At 38.5% G+C, this 20440-nt stretch overlaps 1 protein-coding gene across 1 annotated transcript in view; it reads left to right on the top strand.

Annotated features, from left to right (window-relative positions):
• The first annotated feature begins 2294 nt into the window (after positions 1-2294).
• AFG1L (AFG1 like ATPase) overlaps positions 2295-20440 on the top strand; it is an 80300-nt gene continuing 62154 nt past the window's right edge. Inside the window, exons 1-5 of the mRNA XM_044421191.1 lie at positions 2295-2533; positions 6453-6676; positions 13325-13376; positions 14135-14236; positions 15391-15536. Of these exons, the coding sequence (XP_044277126.1) occupies positions 2422-2533; positions 6453-6676; positions 13325-13376; positions 14135-14236; positions 15391-15536 (636 nt within the window). The 5' untranslated portion in view covers positions 2295-2421. The remainder of the gene's footprint in view (positions 2534-6452; positions 6677-13324; positions 13377-14134; positions 14237-15390; positions 15537-20440) is intronic.

Raw genomic sequence — 20440 nt, 5'->3', positions numbered from 1 at the left:
GGAGAGGAGGAGAAGCACTACAGTAGCTCTGTCCCAACCTATGCTATAACTTCCATAGAGATAATCTGATTAGTCTATTCCAGCTAAAATAACAAAAACATCTATAGTAACAATTTGTTTCTGCCCTGATTCATCCACAGCCACCAAGTTCCCCAGCACCAATAATTTTCTCACCATCTGTAGCCTCCTCTCCCTTTCCCAGAGATCCTTACACAGACTATTCTTTTTCTGCCACAACAAGGAAGGAGCAATCTGAATCAGGACCACTGGTGTCTGTGCATATGTGAACATGGGTGTGGGTGTACTTGTCTGCATATGACTACGTCATATGCAGCCAATGGAACCAAGGTTCCATTTAGATGCCAGGAAGCACTTCCTGACAGTTAGGACCCCGAGGGTGTGAAATGGGCTTTCACTAGAGGGAGAGATCGTCGAGGCCCATCGGTGAGGGTGTTCAAATATAGGCTGGACATGCGCATGGTGGGCATGTCGTGAGCAGAGCCGGCTGGAGTCGTGGGTCAGACTAGATGGCCCGGGAGGCCCCTTCTGACTTGCTCTGTTTCTATGTATGTGTGTGTGTGACATATGTACCTCCAACCCTGAATCATACGTAGCCCTAGGGGGCAAAAAGGGAATGAGACAAATTATCCTGCAAATACCCAGAAAGATTGTTAACAGCTTTCCAGTGGTGACCATGTGGGTATTATCACTGCAACATGACTAACAATCATTGACCTGCTGCTTTTAGATGCAATGTCCTTTACAGCCATTAGCCCAACTCTCCCATGGAGTGTAACATGATTATGACCATTAGTTTAAAAGTTATGCACTCAGTTAATCTAGTTACATCTTGGAGACCACATGCACATATGGTGGTTTCGTAGGGTCTAAGGGTCTTCTCAGCCCCTGCTATGCATGTGTGGCTCAGGTCTTGGCAAATTGCCAACCTAACAGCATTGATTTCACAGTTTACCATTATACTTTCTAAAATCCTTCATCACCAAGGATGGTTTCTATTTTCTGGAAACAAATTGCCCGTTTTGTCTATTAAAAAATACAGGGGATATGTTAAAAATGGAAAAAAACAGCCCTCCCATAGATCTTTAGAAATTAACACTAGAAGCTGGAGCTAATATGTTGACAGCTGCTGTTCTAGACAAAGCTGTTAGGTAAGCTCAAATTTGCTGGAGACATGCAAATGATATGCTAATTTGAGTAGCTATAATGTATTTGCATATTGCCACTGTTCTGGGAAAAGAAGATTTAGCGGTAGATACTACACAGCAGAAAAGTGGGGAGGCAAGGGGGTTCTTAATCTATTCTCCACCTGGTTTACATCTGGCCACCTCGTAGGGATAGTCTGGTGGGGGTGGGGGTGGTATGTATAGGTACTTCCAGCCATTCCTTACAGGCAGATTTCAGAAAGCAGCACTGGGAAATAACTCCTAACCCTTATGACTACTGACCTAAAGGCTGCCACAGGGTTCTATATCATGAATCGTGGTTTCAGACATCCTTCATGGCGCAGGATTTCTTTCAATACAAGTATATGTGCATAGGATCAGCCTGCACATTTTCTTGAACGGTGTCATAATATAAAAGTTGTGTGGTATCAATGATTACGGTAAGTCCAGTCTCTCATATGAATTCAATTCGACATGTTAATTATAGGCATAGCACATTCAAAAGGAGTTGTTGCTGTTTCGAATTTGAACAATACTCAGAAGTAAAACCTATTAAATTCTACGAGAGTTACTTCCAGATAAACGGGTAAACATTGCAAACTTAAGGCTGAATCCTAAACCTACGTATCAAGGAACAGTTCCCACTGAATCCAAAGTTACACTTCTGCATGTATAAGAATACGATACAAGATTGCAATTCTATACAGTACACACTTACCTGGGATTAAATATTTCAACAGATAGTTTTGAGTAGATAAGGTAAATAAGTATAAGGCATAGTTTTGAGTGGATACGTATAAGACTGCGCTGTTCGATTTTCTCTTAATTTTACTGCTAATAAAGTTCTATGGTTTTCAAATTCTTTAAAAAGCTTTAAAATAAGTTTTTAATTGTGTACTTACTTGAAGGCCCTAACTGGACTGAACGTCGACTCATAAATTTTTACATAAAAAACAAATGCTAGTATCACCGAATGCAAATCTAGCTACACGCCCACAAGTGGCCTCCTGATTCCGGTTCGGTTCAATCTAACATTAAAAGCGATACTTCCCGGCATGCCTTTGTATCCGGCTGGAGTGCCGCGTTGCACTCTGGAATCCGTAGTCTTTTCAAGGGTTGCCAGTCGCGACTTCGGGTGAAGGTGACTGGGATTGCCTTGGGGTAGGCGGGGGCTTCGTTTCCACAAAGTTATTCTGCCGATAGGCCAGGGAGGGGGGCTGGAAGAACTCCAGCCAAGATGGCGGCGCCCCTGTCGCCCTTGGTTACTGGGCGCTGCTTCTTAAGGGCTGCCGCTCGACACGCCGTTCTCCTGTTACCCGGCTGGACTGAGGCCGGCGCTCCGCGGAAAGGTTAGTGTTACCTGGGCTCCGGGCGGCATGGCACTGACCGGCCAAAAGAGTTTAGGAGGTTTTAGCTACCAAACTGAGCTCCACCGCCGCATCTCTGAATCTGATGGGGAAGGCCAGCCTGTCAAAAGCGGGAGCTCCAGCCTCTCCCTTCCATTCGCGAGGGGCAATAGCCCCATTTGGGACTGCAGTCTGGAAATGGCTTCGCTTGTTAGGAGCAAAGACTCTTTCTCTTAGCTCAGTCTGAGGAGCAAAGGTGCATGAGGTTCACCCTAGGCTTTGCTGCCAAATAACCCTTGTTAAAAGTGTTAAGACCCCCTTTGGAACGGATGTGCATTCTCTGTGGCCTGTAAAGATATTCAGAGTCCAAATCGTTTTAGGCAGGCTGTGATGTTTTAGAATAAAGGGCAGCTGATTTAACTTGAACAGATTGTGCTTGCCTCAGCTTTTTTACTTTAAAGGGTTCAATCTACAACATCAGTACTTCATGCAGCATTGTATGTGTTTATCATTAGTAACAAGTCTAAAATATTTACCAAGTGCTTCGCACAGACTGATAGCTTACAAGCTTGCTGCATTCAGGTACAGTGGACCAACTGTACAATGTCCCCTTAAGTATGGCCAAGCCTTAAGGTTCCCCTCTTCCTTCCTTCCTACCCTTCTCCACCTTTACTTTTCAGAGGAACCTTGTTCCCAACCTACCTTGCCAAGGACCTGCTCTTGCCAAGGACCTGCTTATAACCCTGTCTGATAATCCAGTGATGTTATCTTATGCCAGTTTGAAATGACTAATTGGAGTTTAAAACACACCCCAACCCCCAAATGGTTTTTGCACTACCAATTGCAGTCTGTGCAGAGGGTGGGGAGAACTTTTGGACTTCAGTTCCCACAACCCTCTGCCTGTGGGCAGGAAATTAAAGTCCAACCTTTTGCCAACCCATCCAACATTGGCTGAATAGCACAGAAAAGCTCTGCATAAATTTTTAAATGAAGCACAACATACTCTGGTAAATTGTCAAAGTGACAGTTGTCAGTTACATGATACTGGAGATGAATGACTGCATCTCCAATGTCTGTTGTGTGTGTGTGTGTGTATTCATACATCTACATTAGTATAATATTTACATATAGCTTCTCATTTGAAATAAATCTCAAAGTGGTTACAAAAGAAAAAATAGCAACAAAGCAATCAAACACAACTAACCACACATGCACAGCACAGTAGTCCTATGAGGTTGTTACAAAGATAGGTCATCATATGCAGTGTGGCATGCGATTAAGTTAGTTGATCCATTTCTCTGTGTTCTGTAAGCTACTTTCAGGTAGAAAAACGTAGTCTTATAGGTCTAGTTATTTCTTTATAAAACTAAAACTAAGATCCCCAGGGCAACTCATATGTGTTCCATTTTGTAGAATGTGTAAATCTTGGTAAGCAAGCATTCATACTTGGAGATCCTTACCACTTAAAACATAGCAGAACATATAACACCAATTCTGTCCTGCTTGGACTGGTTGCCTGTATGCTTCTGAGCCCAATTCCGGGTGCTGGTTTTAACCTATAAAGCCTAAGCCCTATACAGCCTGGGGCCACAATAGCTGACAAAATGCTTCTTCCAACTGCCATCTACCTAGACACTATGATCAAGATGTGATGCTTGCTTCTGACTTCCATCTTTGAGAGAGGCTCAGTTGATTGCAATAAGGAGAAGGGTCTTTTCAGTGCTGGCCCCCCAGTTATGAAACAAACTTTCTACTGAGGCCCACCAGCCTTACTTTATTTTCAGTGTCAGGTTAAGACTGTCCTCTTCTGCAGGGTTTAATCCGTTTCCTGAGGCTTTGGTAGTTGCTTAATCTGGTCCCAAGATTTACCTTACTTAAGTTATTGGAATTTTTATGTCTTTCACATTTGGTTTTAAATTTTGTTTATCAACTTTCTATGAAGTTTTGTGATATGATATGTTTTAGACTGTGTTTTTAATAGATTGTTGTAAACTGCCCAGAGGGCTTCAGCTATTGAACAATATAGAAAATAAATAAATAACCTGTGGTAGATGGTCCAGAACATGCTGTCTTAGGAAAGAACTTCTTTATTTAATTAGTCCATTATCTACCTCAGAGGTGGTAGACCCCTTTTCTGTCAGAGCCTGGCTTTCCTCAGGGATAATCTGTTGAGGGCCTCATACTGGCTTATGTCATCCCCAACAGACACAGGAGACAAAAATGGGTGGAGTTACCCATTTTCTCTCTTTGCCATCCATTTTTGTTTTTTTCTTCTGTTTTTCCACCAAGCAAGAAGGGAGGGACAGATTGCTCTTGCCAGTGAACTGAACTGATTACTTTTAGAGACCTTCCCTTTGTTTCTATTGGTCTTTCCATTTGAAGATTTGCCCTCTCCCCTGGGTTCCCCACACCTACATGACAGTAATCCAAGGGATAATTGCAGTCCTTGAGCCACATCCTTGATCTACTTAGTCCTGTTATAATTTTTTGGTGATAACAGTAATAGCTGTTACACACTTCATTTTCAACCTAGGTGTTCACACAGTTGTCACATAACACGCCTGTCCATAGTTACATAGAGTAAGTCTCATTCAGTACAGTGGGGATTATTGCCAGGTAAATGTGTATAGAATACTATACCGCTTCTATTAGTTTGCTGTTATGTATTGTCATCTCTGACTTACAGTGACTCTATGCATGAAAGTCTTCCAAAATGTCTTATAGCTTTTATAAATTCAATACTGTGTCCTCCTTTGTGGAGTCAATCCATGTCATATTGATCTTCCCCTTTTAGTTTAGGTACAAGATATTTAAAAAAGTATATCTAGATGGCTTACAAAAATAATTATTGAACTTTTCATAATGTAAACAGTCATTTTAAATGGGATATGTGCAACCATAAGCATTCAAAGCTGAACGGTGAGCTTCAATAGCAGAGCAGGATGAAAGTATAAAGAGTATAAATGCAGGACACACAGATTACAGAGTTACTGGTTTAACTTCTGTCTCTAAATTGCATAATAAAGCAACAGTACAATATTATATATATATCTACTTAGAAGTAAATCCTGTTGGTAATTAGCAATTATGTTCAAGGAAGTATGTGTGGATTGCCCTCAATTTTAGTAGTCACATTCTAGGCTAAAGAAACCATGTTTGTTTAATCTAAAGAGGAAATAGGAGGTGGGGAGTGTGCCCACAAACCCAAAATATTTTAAGGGGCCTTTGAAAACTGAGGGACAACAGTTGTACATCTCAATTCTTAAGAAATAAACACTCTTTTTTAAGCATTTGGGAAGGAAATTTAACTTGAAGCTAGGAATATATTCCTAACTGTAAGAGCTGTTCATCAGTATAGCATGATGCTTAGGAAGGTTATAGAGAGCAATTATTATCTCTTATCCTATAATTACAGTTAATTTACACTGTACTCTCCACCTCTTGTTGCCACCAAAAGTGTCTTTTCCATGTGGATGATATACTGATGTGGAACACTGTTTAAATGCCTTTATTGTATGTATCAGTCTAAACTCTAAATGAGATCTGCATAACTTTTGACCCACCAAGCTGTAGTGGCATGCCAGCTATGTGCTATGGCATGCTGGAGGCTTGATAACCTCTATGTTTTGCAAACCTGTACAGGCAAAAAGTTTTAAAAAACAGGTTGATTAGCTTCATCTGGATGAATGGGTCACAAGTTATTCATGTCTAACTCAAATGTATGTATTGGAAAGCCTAGAGCAACTAAAGCTGATATTTATTTAAACTACATGCAAGAAGCAATGCCTATGTTATCTCTCAGTAATATTGAGGCTTATAATAAAAACAACATTTTCTGATAAGTGATGATTATATTAGAATATGATAATGCACTGATCTTTTCCATTGATGGTGAAATAAATATGTCTCTCTCTCTTCCTAGCATACACAGTACAGGCAGCTGAGAAAGCAGTCAGTGGCAGTATAGCAGATGCTAATTCCAAAGCCTTGTTGGTTTGCAATGGACCTTTAGAACATTATGAATTTCTGATCAAAACAGGGGACCTGAGGAATGATGAACAACAACGAAAAGTCATACAGGTCCTCCAGAAGCTACATGAAAGCCTTAAAGGGTACAATATCAGTCCAAAGCGCATTTTATCAAAGGTGAGGGCCTTTCATTAGACATTTCAATAGTTTCTTCAGCGTTTACCTTTGGTTCATTTTTATATCTGATTGCAACATTTGTGTATGCTCCATCCATTTAATAGTCCGAATTTACATGTTAGAAACTTGGACTGAAAATAACACTTCCAAACCCACTCAGCAAGGTTCAGCTTGAGCTTCTCATCCTACCTTCATGTAGTATATATTGAACTATATACTCTAGCTACCTGAGATGCTTAAAAATGATTTCAGCAGAAATGTAATTTTAACAGAATTATATTGCCAGTTCAGTATTGGATCAAAAAGGGTTCTGATCTAAAATCTTCTGTGCTGTGTACACATGGAGCCTGATTTCAGTATTTGGAGAGCTCTACAAGTACAGTGAGAAAGCACAACCTGAAGTCACTGTGGAAGCTCTTGATCATGTGAGAGCTCTGAACAGTATTATACTTGGCACTAACACTAATTAAAATTATGTTGCATTAGCATAAGCTTCCAATAGCGTTTGCTGGCACAACAGCCTTCCCTGGAAAGCCTATCATATCAGCGAATGCTACTGGCATTTTTTGGAAGAAGCTTACATTAATGTGATGTAATTTATATCAATGCCAGTGTTGGATATATTGTCCAATATGTGCTTCATGTAGGAACTCCTATGTACATTGAATCTGGCAAATTTTACCAACATTTCTATCCCTTCTCCCTTACTCAACTTAATTTAACCTTTGCTGAATACTATTTTCTTACAGGTAAGTTAAAACATATTGTTTGGTTTATCCAGGTAGGAAGAATGGCAACCTATTTTGCTTAAAAAACATTGAAAAGCATAATCAAATTATCCCTATTTTTAAGTTGAAGCAAAAGGGCAAATGGTAAGATCTGTGAGTAGGCCACACCAACATTAAGCTTCTTGAATAGAAATTAGTACTTTGGTTGTGGTCAAATGTGTCACTTAGAACACAGTCCTATGCACATTCAAACAGAAACAAGTCCTACAACTGCTAGGGACTGGCTGGGGCATGCTAGGAGCTGCAGGGTGTTTTCTATCTAAATGTGCATGAGTTTGCTCCTGAAAGAATCAAAGGAATTCATTTTGACTAGGGTAAGGTATAGTCAGAAAGTACCTAACCATTAACATCTATTGAAAGGGTGTCTCCACTCATGTACACCTCTTATATTGTTTCTTGCTGGAGGGTCTGCAATTTTAAAGAGCCATTTGCACATCCAGTTCATGGTTCTACTTAGTATCAGTTCTGGTGGTGAGGTTGATTTACAACCTTTATTCAGTCTCCAGAACTCTGAGGCTGTTGGTCTTCTTTTAAGAGTGTTGAAAGTATTAGCAACAAATCATTGCTGAAAGAACTAATCTAGGGGTTTAATGCGAACCAGTGTGGTGTTTAAAGTTTTGGACTGGAAACTCAGGAGATCTGAGTTCTAGTCCTCACTTGTCCATGAAGCTCACTGGGTGACTTTGGACCAGTTACTTACTTAAGCTACTTCACAGGGTTGTTGTGAGGATAAATGGAGCTATGTAAGCCACCTTGGGCTTTTCACAAAAGGAAAAGGTAGGCTATAAATCCAGTGTAGTAATAATGTGAAGCAAAATATAGCCTAGGTGCCACTGTACCATAAATTTCAATATTTGTACCTATCTGCTTGGTTTATAAGTGCTCACCAGAGTTTTTGTGGTAATTATCTCTTTATTCACATTGATGGACATGGTCGACATTAGAATTGTTAAGTGCTCCAGCTTTAATGTTGTTAGAAGATAGTACCCTAGTCCTACAAAGAACTTTTTACCAGAAGGTGGCGGAGTAGGATTGTAAACAGGAACAAAGTAAAGAAAATGTATTATTCTGTTACATCATACTTGCTCACAATAGCCTTCAGTAGTTCTGCCTGGGACTCTGGAGAGCATCTTCCAGCTTTTCCAACATTGGCCATCGAGAGGGAAAAATACCAAGAGTCTCTTAGAAATTAAAAGTAATGTACTGTACATGTGTATGGAATATGTGGAAACACTAGAAAATGTGAATGAGATGAATTTAGTAGAACAAAGTGGTAGATACCCAAGCATCTGAGACTGTAAGGAGCTACTTTACATTGTCAGAACAATGATTCAAACCTCCTGGGAGCTCACTTCAGTTCTGCTTGTAAAGAAGGTGTGTACTCTCCATCCTCCTCGCTTCCTCCTCAAATTGACACTTTTTTTGTTTTGTTCATGTGCCACCACCTCTAAAATTCTATTTTGCAAATTCAAGGTGGGGGCAATTTAGGTGTGGACAAGGGATGTGTCCCCCCAGTAGGGTTGTGGAGATGTTGCAAACCTCTGCAAGTTTTCTATCCAAATTTAGCCCAACAGTGACTACCATCAGCAGCTCTCTAAAGACCCCTAGAAGAAGTGTTTTTCTTTCTTGGATATATCGGGAATTGAGCCCCAGGGTCTTATGTGCGAACAGCATGAGCTGTATAGTTGTAGCTCTCCCTGGTCACAGATCCGATGTAAGGCAAGCTACTATATGTTGTGTTTTATCGCTGCTACTACCTCAGAATTTGCGGAGATGTTAACTTCAGGAAACATATTACATTGGCCTATAGTATGCATTTAATGCATATTGGGATAATCTAGTATTATTTACTAGAAATACTGTATTGATACAAGGTCCAGTTACCTGTTATCAGGCAGATTTGTTTAGGATAGATTCACTTCTCAGATAACTAGATTTTATATTCTCAGGAATGGAGAATCAGCAATAGCCTTCTACCTCCTTGTTTATAAGAAAATTAGAAAAGCCATGTTAGATCAGAACAAAGGTCCATCTAGTCCTGCACTCTGTATATATGGTGGCAAACCTGCTGCCCTCAGGATTGCTCAGGCAGGATGGATGCAAGATCTCTGCCTGCCCAAGCTCTTCAGCAAAAGGTATATGCAGGGATGCCACTTCTGGTGAAGAAGTTAACACATAGCCAGTAATGCTAGCTACAGATAGTTCCTGCTAGGCCTAGGGGCACTGAAACAACCCTTTTTAGAGCCCAAATTAATTTTTGCAAATTCTCCTTCATTATATTATTTTAAGACTCTGAGTATACAGATATCACAAGTTCAACATTAAGCCAGCTTTTTTCCCTGTTCTCACCTCCCATCCACCACATCCTACTACCAAGGTGTTTTTAAAACATCTTGCCTATTGAAGGGAACTAGAGATCATGAAAGCTTGTACTTCTTTGTGTCCTTTTGATTGGCTTAACAAAAGTATTACTTAATATGAGCTCTGAGTAAAATAATTATCTGTAAACTAGCCTACCTCATTGTTCACCCCGACTCCCGATCACTTAATAAGGCAGAATGTGGTGTTCAAAATTTCCCTCTACTTCTGTGTGATACAATGTAGATACCCTACCTTTATTTTCTTCTTTCTCTGTGCAGTGTTGAATGCTCGTAAGCATGCTGAAAGCAAGATCTTAGCCAGGCATATTGGAAAAGTAATCCTCAGTTTTTGGCTTGCAGTATTATCAAAGCTTTATTTAATAGTTGCAGCAGTTAGCTCAATGACTGGAGCAGTTTCAGAACATCTGAAACCTTGTTACAACTGCCCAGGAAATCAACATTTTGAGACACATTTTAATTTAACTTAACTCTAAATTAATTTAACTCTAAATTTTGCTATAATTGTTAGCTGATGTGGCTTGCTGCAAATATTGACATTTCAAATGCTAAAAAGCTGATTGGGAAAATAATATTCTTTATTTTATAATGCAAATGTTTTTAATGCTGTTTAGAAATTGCATTGCTCCACGTGAAATTGTAAATTAAATTTGTTTCTACTCATGTGCTACATTTACATGACTGTACAAAGACAGTATTTCAAAATAACAAATATGTGAATTTATGAAATATTACAAATATTACATTGATTTCCTATGCAGTTGCACAAACTGATGAGATCTCTCTTGATGCCCATTTTTTCCTGCTTGGAATAACATGCATATTCAAAAAATAATCTTCCTTGCAAGCAAGCAAAAAAAGAGGGGGAAAAGGTTGTAGGTGGAAAGTCTAAAGGTAAAAACAGTCAAGTAGGCAGATATTTTTCTATGTACATCTGAGATCCAAAGAGCTACTTATGGTAAAATCAAAGGCTTCCACTAACTGGTATTTGTTTTTGTTTTTATAGTTTGTTTTTATGTTGGTTTTATATTTACACTGAGCAGTCGACTCCCCACTTTCAGTTTTCATAATTTTTAATGAAATTTTATGAAGCTTTTATGGATACTTATATTTTATATGGTACATTGTTGTATTTTATTAATTGCTGTATTCATCTTGGAGGGCTTCAAACTTCTAAACTGCTATTGGGCAGTACAAAAACGATAATGATAATTGTTTGTAGGGCAGTTTCTGTTCAAGAAGTGGAAGTCTAAAGCCTCAAGAAGATAATTGGATGTTCTTTTGATACTGGCCCATATGGATCCAAATATGCCTGTCTGTCTGTCAGTAGAACAGACCTGGCTGTTTCTCCTGCGCCCCCCGCCCCCCCGTATATTCCACCTAATCTCCTCCAATAGATTAGAGAACCCTCTGGGGCTGATTTGCAGGGGAGGTTAGAGGAAAACCTTTGCAGGAAGGTTAGAGGAAAAGAAAGTCCCGTAACACAAGCAAAAGCCTACTCATGCAAAGTTAGATGGAGCATAGTGAATGCATATGTCATATTTAAGGCACTTTGCAGATAATCCAATGTAGGCTATTTGTTTGCTAAACACCTCTTCTCTGCTTCAACCCTACCCATTATTGTTTGCTGTTGTTGTTTGGGTCCTGAAAAAATATCTGTGTGCGTGTGTATCTCAGTCCTATGATATTGCACAACTGTGTTCATAACATTTTACTTTGTTGATCTTTTGCAAGTGTACAAATACTGTCCAATATATGTAGACTTGTCCGGTCCATTGCATTGCCTGCTTCAACTGTCAGAGACTGTGGCAAATTGGAGACTGACAAGACCTCATGTAGGCTAATTTGTACACCATTCCAAAGAAACAATTTAGAATTGCTAAATTGTCAGTTGAAACGCACCAATAAAAGGGGGGATGGGAGAAGCAGCAAAAGAAGGTGACCAAATGTTGACAATATTTTGCTCTTAATAATACAGTCATCTTGATTTTAAGTGTTGAAATTTAAGTCCTCTCAGTACCCTCCACTCCTTAACACTTTCCTGAATCTCCAAAAGGGGGAGATATGAGCTCCATCCCCTTTCTTGCGGCTCCTTTGCAAAACATTTACTTCTGCAGGTACTGCAGGCCTCTGACAGTTCTAAAAAAACCCCACAGAAACATAATGGAGGGGAAATAATGAAATAATAGAGTACTGAAAGTGTTGGGACACGGTTAGCACAGCAGGTTAAACTGTTGAGCTGCCGGGCTGTTGATAGGTCAGCAGTTCAAGCCTGCGTGACGGGGTGAGCAACCGCTGCTTTGTCCCAGCTCTAGTCTACCTAGCAATTTGAAAGCGTGCAGATGCAAGTAGATAAATAGGTACCACTTCGGTGGGCAGGTAACAGCGTTCCGTGCACCTCGGCGTTTAGTCATGTTGGCCACATGACCACAGAAGCGCCTTCGGACAACGCTGGCTCTTTGGCTTACCAATGGAGATGAGCACTAGCCCCAGAGTTGGACACAACTAGCACATATGTGTGGGGGAACCTTTACTTTATCCTACTGAAAGTGTTAGTTCAACAGAAGGATCACATCAAAAAGGGGGAGATACTATCCACCCCATTTCTGACTGACTCCTTTCAGTCTGACCGGTTCCATACCATTTTCATTGCTTTTGATTTGTGCTGCTAGATTCCTTCTTCATATCAGACAGCCAAAAGTGTGCACTTGCAAGTGATGATGCAGTCAATTTGTTTGGACTCCCCACCTTACACAGATATATACCCAAACACACCCATTCATTCATTCATTCATTCATTCATTCATTCATTCATTATGTTTCTATACTGCACCATAGCTTGCAGGTTTTCTGGGCAGTTTACAAAACATTAAAATCATAAATACAATTAATAAGATATAAATACAATACTATAAAATATGCAGTATACTCATAAAATGATATAAAACAATACAACAGATAACAACCATAGGGAAAACAACAGCAGTTATACTAGTTTAGCTCCCCTCTTCAGCACAGCAACAATCAATAAACAATATTTAAAACTGGTTCAGCAGATAAAAAAACACAGGCTTAACTATTAAAATAACTAGAACATAAAAAGGGTTTTACGTAGTGCTGAAAAGATGTCAGGGATGGCACCAGGTGCAGCTTTCCAGATAGCATGTTCCAGATGGGGTACCACTACTAAAAAGGCCCTTCGTTTAGCTGCCACCCCACTTACTCCTTTTGGGGGAAGGGGCTACCTGAGAAAGACCTTTGCAGATGGTCTTAAGGGCCAGGTAGGAACATATGGGACAAGGCATTCCTTCAACCTGGCCCCAAGACAGGAGGTGGAGTATTTTTTGTTGCAGTTGCTCTAACAAATGTGTGAAGTTATGTTGGGTTTTCCTTTGCTAAAAAGCATTTGAATATTTTTCCTTTCTGCCTTATTTGGCTATTTTCAGAGCAGATTAAAATATAATTGTTCTCTTAATTCACAGTTTTTCACAAGAGATAAACCACCAAAAGGTCTTTATGTCTATGGGGATGTTGGTAAGTTTCAAGTTTCTAAGTGAAACATATCTGAAGATTTTTCTAGCATAATGTTTGCAAATGTTCATGAACTACCTATTATATCAGACTTTTTCCAGGGACACCAATTGGACTAATAGATCAAAGTATTCTATTTTGATCTGCTAATAACCTGTATATGGTTATCTTTAGTATTGCAAGTCAAATCTTAAGTAATAGATTTGAGAGACATTAGGTAACATATGGATCAATCTCTTTTGTGATGCTACATAGATTTCCAAGTTTATCTGTTCATCCAGTGAACTCTTGGTTCAGAGGTAGTTCCTGGATTTCAAACAATGGGAACAGCTGTTGCTTCGATACTCTGCTTCTGCCAGAAGCATCCAACTGGCCAGTGGAAACAAGATGCTAGCCTAGAGAAACCCAGTCATGTCTATCCAGTTAGTCTAATCAAGAAGAGATGTACTTATAGTGGATGTATATAAAAAGAAAATAAGAGAATCATTCTCTTTTATTCAAAATAAACAGTGTTGAAAGTATTTTAAATAGAAGCAGTAATTGCATTTGCTGGTCCTGATATTATACTTAGTTCAGATTCTTATAATACAGATGATCCTATCCATGAAGCTGAAGTCTTGCTTCCCAAAGATAATGATTTTGTGCTGTTCAGATCACGATTATGATTTCATTAGCTCAATGCTAATGAACAGTCATTACTGTAATCAGTACATAGTGTTTTAAATTAACAACCTGTTGGGTATATGTGTTTTTATTTGAAGGCACAGGAAAGACAATGGTGATGGACATATTTTATTCCCATATAGAAGTAGAAAGAAAAAAGAGAGTCCATTTTCATGGCTTCATGCTTGATGTACACAAAAGTAAGTTTAAATCTCTCTGTTACAATGTAATATGGTATGGGTATTTTCAGTGTTCATAAGGCAGCCACTCTTGTTCACATCTCTTTTTCCAAACCATTTATATTGCAGTGGTGGGAGAGCTATCATCTCAAAACTAAATGGAAGGGAATTATAACAGGTTGTTTCTGGGGAATTTGTGGTATTTTAGGCGGAAATGCTCCTTTTCCCTAAGAACTGATACAGGTTACATTGTTGCAAGGCTTGAGTATGTAGACTTTACTTTCTCTGTGACACCAGCAAGTAGTAGATCAGTTGTCTAACTTACATACTTATTTACGTGTGTAAAAGCCCATCACTTGCCGAGGAAATAGTGCTGTTACATTCATATTCAGAGATGGAAATATCCCCTGAAAATTTTAACACTTTCAGCTGATAACCCAATGCTCTTGTTTCATCCTTCTGTGCATATAGCCATCCTTTGAGTTGGAGACATTGTTAAGTTGATTTAGTCATTGTGCACTTAAGGACCCTCAGCTTCTGTTTGGTCAGTTATTTATAAGCAAAACATGAAATGGGGACACATTAAGTCATAAGCACGTAGGTTCCCCTTGCCTCCCAGCATGCTAAAATACAGTCCCTACAGGACCTAGGCATTTGAAAGTTTCTGCATACTTCTTCCTTGGCTTTTTCTCGATGTGTGCACCAGTTTGTCAAGGTAGAGTACTTAGTACTATTTTTAAATACTGTTAAGGTTGCCTCTACACCCAAAATTGTACAATTTGAATGCAGAACTGCACTTTTTTCTTTACTGTATTTGTGCAGGAATATCCTGGTGCTGATATAAAATTCTAACTTTAGAAAGAAAGGATACTGAAGGAAAACAAACAACACATCAAAAAGATATTAGTTACATTACTCTTCACCTTGACTTGCTTTTGAGAGTGCTGACAAATACACCAAAGCAGCTAAAAGTGTGGGAAAATGTATTTTACATAATTAATCAGCACAGGCAATGAAGGGTGTTGGTACCCATCATTTTCTTAAAATATAAATAGATGGATAGCATGCTATTCACTTACATTAATTTTTGACTTAATTGCGTTAGTGCTGATTCTATTAATGTGTAAATGTGATGTTATTCTTAATATTCTTTCTGTGTATTGTGTACATTTTAGGAATACATCGCCTGAAACAGAGTTTACCAAAAAGAAAACCTGGATTAATGGCTAAATCATATGACCCAATAGCCCCGATAGCAACTGAAATAAGTGAGGAGGCTTGTCTCTTGTGTTTTGATGAATTTCAGGTAAGTAATAATAGAGCATAGGAGGAATATATTCATTTCTTCTCTTGGAAAAGTAATGACAGCTTGCAAAATATCCCCCACTAAGTCATATGAAGGCTTTTTTAACTTATTACATTGTATTTGGGTGGTGTGTTATTTAGCTCTTTATATCAACAATGAAAATCCATAGCAATAGGTATTTTCTACTTTTTTAAACAATGTAACTATATATGAAAATACATGTTCTTCTCAATGACTGTACTTATAACCTTTGTCAAACCTTAATGATATTCTAAGAATTAATCAGTAAAGATCAATTTATAGTACAACAGTGGATAGTAACATTTGCCAAACTTCCATTATAAAAGTTTGATATGCCACATGCTTCTGGAAGCACTTCATAGAACATTTGTCCCATCATTCCACTTCTGCCAAGGCCAGACGCTGTGGGCTACCCGTTTTAAGATCTAAACTAGCAGGGTAGAGAGAAATGCAAAATATTCACATGGCCCAGAACTACAACCCCTTTTAGATGCACAGCTGAACATGGTGAGGGGGTTTGAGAGTGTCAGAGAAGCTGAGAGCAACACCACAGGGAGGCCAGACTCTCTCTAGGCTGGTCTGCTAGCAGCAGAATGCTCAGAGTAAACAGTACACTAAGATGCATCTATTCTCTTCAAGAGTAATGGTCACATCAGCGTAAGAGAATAGATCTCTCTAATGGTGATGGGGGTGAAGAAAAATCTAAAGGGCAGCTACTGTAGCAGCAGTAGTTGAAGGCAACCACAGTGATGCTGTCATTTTATTCAGCACAGCCCTATTCTAATATTAGTGTCTTTGGTTACCTCTTCATGCTTTAATATTTAGAACAAGATTATCTGAATTTCCTTTTGACAAAAGGACCTTACAGCATTTTAATCCAAATTTATTCCAGTTTTATAGTTCAAGAACTCAAATCAGAGCTGTCCATCCTGTTAGTTAGACCTTGTTTTATGGAATCTTGCCATTTCTCTTTTCCAATATACTAGTATTTTTTTCCCTCTGGCATGTGAAAATTCACAGCTGAGTTAATAGTAATCAAAGTGGCACAAGGCAATCAAGTGTGTTTGTTTCCTGACAGGTGATAAATCTGTTGAGGAGTTCATCATTAAAATACTTGTAATCTCATTGTGTCCCTACCATATCCAGCCACTGAGCTACAGACCATTTGTAAATGACCAGTGGAGAATAGGGAATATGATAAATAGCATGACTTAGCCAAAAACAAATTATGCCAGTCTAGCCTAATTTCTTCCTTTGATAGGAAACTGGCATAGTAGACTATGGAGAAGCAGTGTATATAATATACCTTGACTTTAAGCCTTGGATACTGTTAAATCAGTTACTGAGGCAAGTGTTGGCTGTCGAGTCATTAAAATATGTGTGTTAATGTACTCTCTTCAGGATGAAGTATAATAAAATATGGTTTTCATGGAATAGTATAGTTGTGGAATAGGTATGTGGATGGTGGTGGTAGTTTTGAATTTCAGCTACAAGACCAATCATTTTATCAATGATAAAAGGAGCATGGAATTACAAAAAGACATCCATGGAAAGGAAACTTATGGGCAGAATACTTAGCCAACATGCTCTTAAAAAGATGCAATTTAATATATATCAAAATCCCAAGCCAAGAAATATTGTCTGAATAAAATAGCATTTTCCTTCTTTTTCTTTTGACCCTCAGAAGAAATCTTGGGAGCTTGTTGTAATTGTTCCGGCATTCCCATATGTTGAAATAGGAGACAGTGATTTGTTCAGAGTCATGCATTAGAGACTGTAGCTTCAGGGAGCTGAGCCCAAGTCAAGGTTCAGCACTTCATCTGCTGGACCAGAACATTTCCTGGCCTTTACTTTCTTTGCTGCTAAAAGATGTTTAGACAAAATATCTATTAAATTTCTTAGCATATCTAACTGCTAGATAAGATCTGAAAGGAGGCTAGAAGCTGAGGTTCCTAGAAAACATTTATCTTGTTGCACCTCTGGGCACTAGCTTCTCAGAAAGATTGTAGAAAGGAACTGTAAAGTCTTTGACACTTAATCAGTGGGACTCTTCAAGCTTCCAAATCACTAATACACTAGATGTATAACAAAAAGAGCCCTATAGTAATTACCCACATTCAAGTATCACACAGTTGGTTAATTAAATTGTAAATTGTTTGTTCAGTTATTATTTATACATTTCATAGCTAAAAATGACAGAGCATTATTAGCTATAATGTGCACTGACAATATTCAAGAGACTGAAGAGCTTCTCTTGGCTTTCCTTTGGAATCCCAGGATTAGCTCACAGTTAAAAATCGTGTTTCAAATGCAATGAAATGAAACTCATATAGTAGCTACAATATACCTATCTGAAATATAGTAGTGGTTGAATTATATAGGATAAAGCATAATATTTTCCATCTTGCTCATGGCAAATATGTTTCTCCTCTGGTTAACTGATCTAAGGTATTGTATTGCTCTCCAGATTATGAAGTCCAGCAGACTAGTCCTTTTGGCAACTTTTATTGAAATAGCTTTGGAGAAAAATAGCCATTTTTCTTGACTCAAAGGCTGCTGCACTGCATTCTGGCTTAAGATTAGAATGTTTAAAGAATTTGCTGTGCATAGTTAGCAAAGGCTTTCTGAAAATGCATACAAATCATACTGAAAGAATAATCCTTATTTGCATGCTTTGTCATATGTTTAGAGAAAATTGTTAGCTTCCTGAAGCATGCCTTCTCTTTATGATAGTGCTTATATATGCAAGCCAGGTGGGATGGGGAAAACCAGGAATCATCTGTTTGGACATGTCATGCTTTAGTGCAGCTGTGGTGTTCTCTTTAAACTTCAGAGATTTGCCTGTCATTTGCTGAATCTGGGTCTTAGTGTTTGCTTTGGGTGAAGACAGATGTAAAATCTCTAGAGATGTAAAACCTCTAGGCGTGTCCTTACTCCTTTTAGTCCAGTTGTACTTGTCATCTAGGCTCAGTAGATAAAAGCAATACTGCAACTTTACCGAAGCCCTCTGTGGATTGACTAGTGCTCATGATAGTCTTTGTACATTAGCAATTGCTGCCAGGCCCCAGAATAGTTTTGTATATTAAAAAAATCCCCAAATCTCTTTTTGTCTGTAACGCCCCCCCCCCACACACACACACAATTGTTTGGATAACTTCATTGATCTTCAGTAAGCAGTTGTAAAAATTAAGTGTGGGAAACCCATCTTAAATAGAGTAGAAGGGAAAGAGCAAGTCTTGACGGCTGAGCCAGCGTTCACTTCACTGGTGTGCACGTCTGTCATTTCAGTTATGAAGCTGTGAGGAAGCCAGTCTCATCCTGCGGCTTATGGACCGGCTGTGAGTGCTTTTTATATTACGTCTGTCTTCACCCTTATGACATGTTCCCTACAGAAATAAACCAACAATCAGGTTTTTTAAAAATTACATATTCTAAAGTTGACATGAATGATAAGAAAGCATTAGAATGCGTAACCTGTAGAACTAGAATAACTGAGAAGCAATATGCAATCGTTTCAATATCTCATGTATCTGGTCAAGCACTTGTAATTCAGCAAAGCTTAAACTACAATCCTAAACATGTGTAATGCTGAGCATGCTTCACTAAATATAATGAGACCAGAGTTGGCACGGCTAGGATTGCACTTTTAAACTCTTATTTTCTGCTAAGACTAATTATTGCTTAAACTTGCTTATGTTGTCATTTATTATAAGGAACTATACCAATCAGAGGATAACTGAGCTTCAGGCATTTAGAAACACATATTATTTAGTTTAGGGGTTTTTTTCCTTAAGTAAAAGAAAGCAAGTCTAGGTCATAAAAAAATCTTTCCTCTTAAATGCTAATGAAATTTCTCCATTCTCTCCATTAGCAGATCCCTCTTATTGGTAATTTATATCCTTTTCTTTTGTTCCCCTCTATAATGAATGCTAGGCACAGAAAGAACCTGAGCTTTGAGAATGCTTTCACTTTTGTCTTCCCTTCTAAAGCTATACAGGATCAAAAGGACGTAAATTGGCACCCAAGTATACAGAATGACTCTTGCTTTTTTAATTATGTAGCTTTAAAAAATCTATTTTGGTAGGCAAATAGATTCAAATTCTGCAATATCAAAACATCAACTGAGAAGGCCTTATTGCACTTCTCCCCGCTCATAAATATTTCACAGTCTAATGTGCCAAAGTGTTATGCCTTATCACAGTCTTCTTGTAAATCTAGGTTGGGCTATGTATAGTGTCTTCTGTCTGTTTCTAAACTAGAAGGAAGACATCCATTTCTTTTCCTTTCTGTCTTATTCTGCCCAATTCAATAGTCTCACCAAGCATGGTAGCAGCGATTTTAACTGTTTTGTATTTGCTTTGTTTCTTAATAACAGGTATAAAGACCCCAGTTTTTTAAGTTTGTATAGCAGAACTAAATCTTTGCCTTCAGTGCCTTTCTGCCTTGACTACCTACACTCCACTATTACAGTTAAACTCCAAGTCCTAAAAATGCATGCAAATTGATTTAGGCAGACCTATTTCCAGAGACAGAACTAAAAACTCGTGTGTTCCAAGTGATTTTAAAAGAACCATGGAAGAGTTACGAGCAAGAGTTTACCTTGATTTCAGAAATACTAAATTTATTAATATTTTTTCACTTGACTTTCATTAGTCCTCTTTCTCACATCCTCTCTTATATTGGTTGTCCTCCTCCTCCATTGTAAGTTTACACATTTAAATGAACTTCTGCATATAATAAATTCAGTATCTTATGCACAGCTGTAACAATGATGAACAATAAGCAGGGAAGTAAAGATTCTCAGACAAAAGTTTCCTTTCATTATTAATTGTTGCCCCCATTTTTATTGAACTCTCTCTCTCACTGTGTGTGTGTGCACACATGTGTGCGAGAGAGAG

The sequence above is a fragment of the Varanus komodoensis genome, unplaced genomic scaffold, assembly GCF_004798865.1.
Source record: "Varanus komodoensis strain SLA01 unplaced genomic scaffold, ASM479886v1 scaffold1, whole genome shotgun sequence".
NCBI classification, from domain to species: domain Eukaryota; kingdom Metazoa; phylum Chordata; class Lepidosauria; order Squamata; family Varanidae; genus Varanus; species Varanus komodoensis.
The sequence above is the reverse complement of the archived record's forward strand: the minus strand, read 5'-3'. Positions and strand labels throughout refer to the sequence as shown.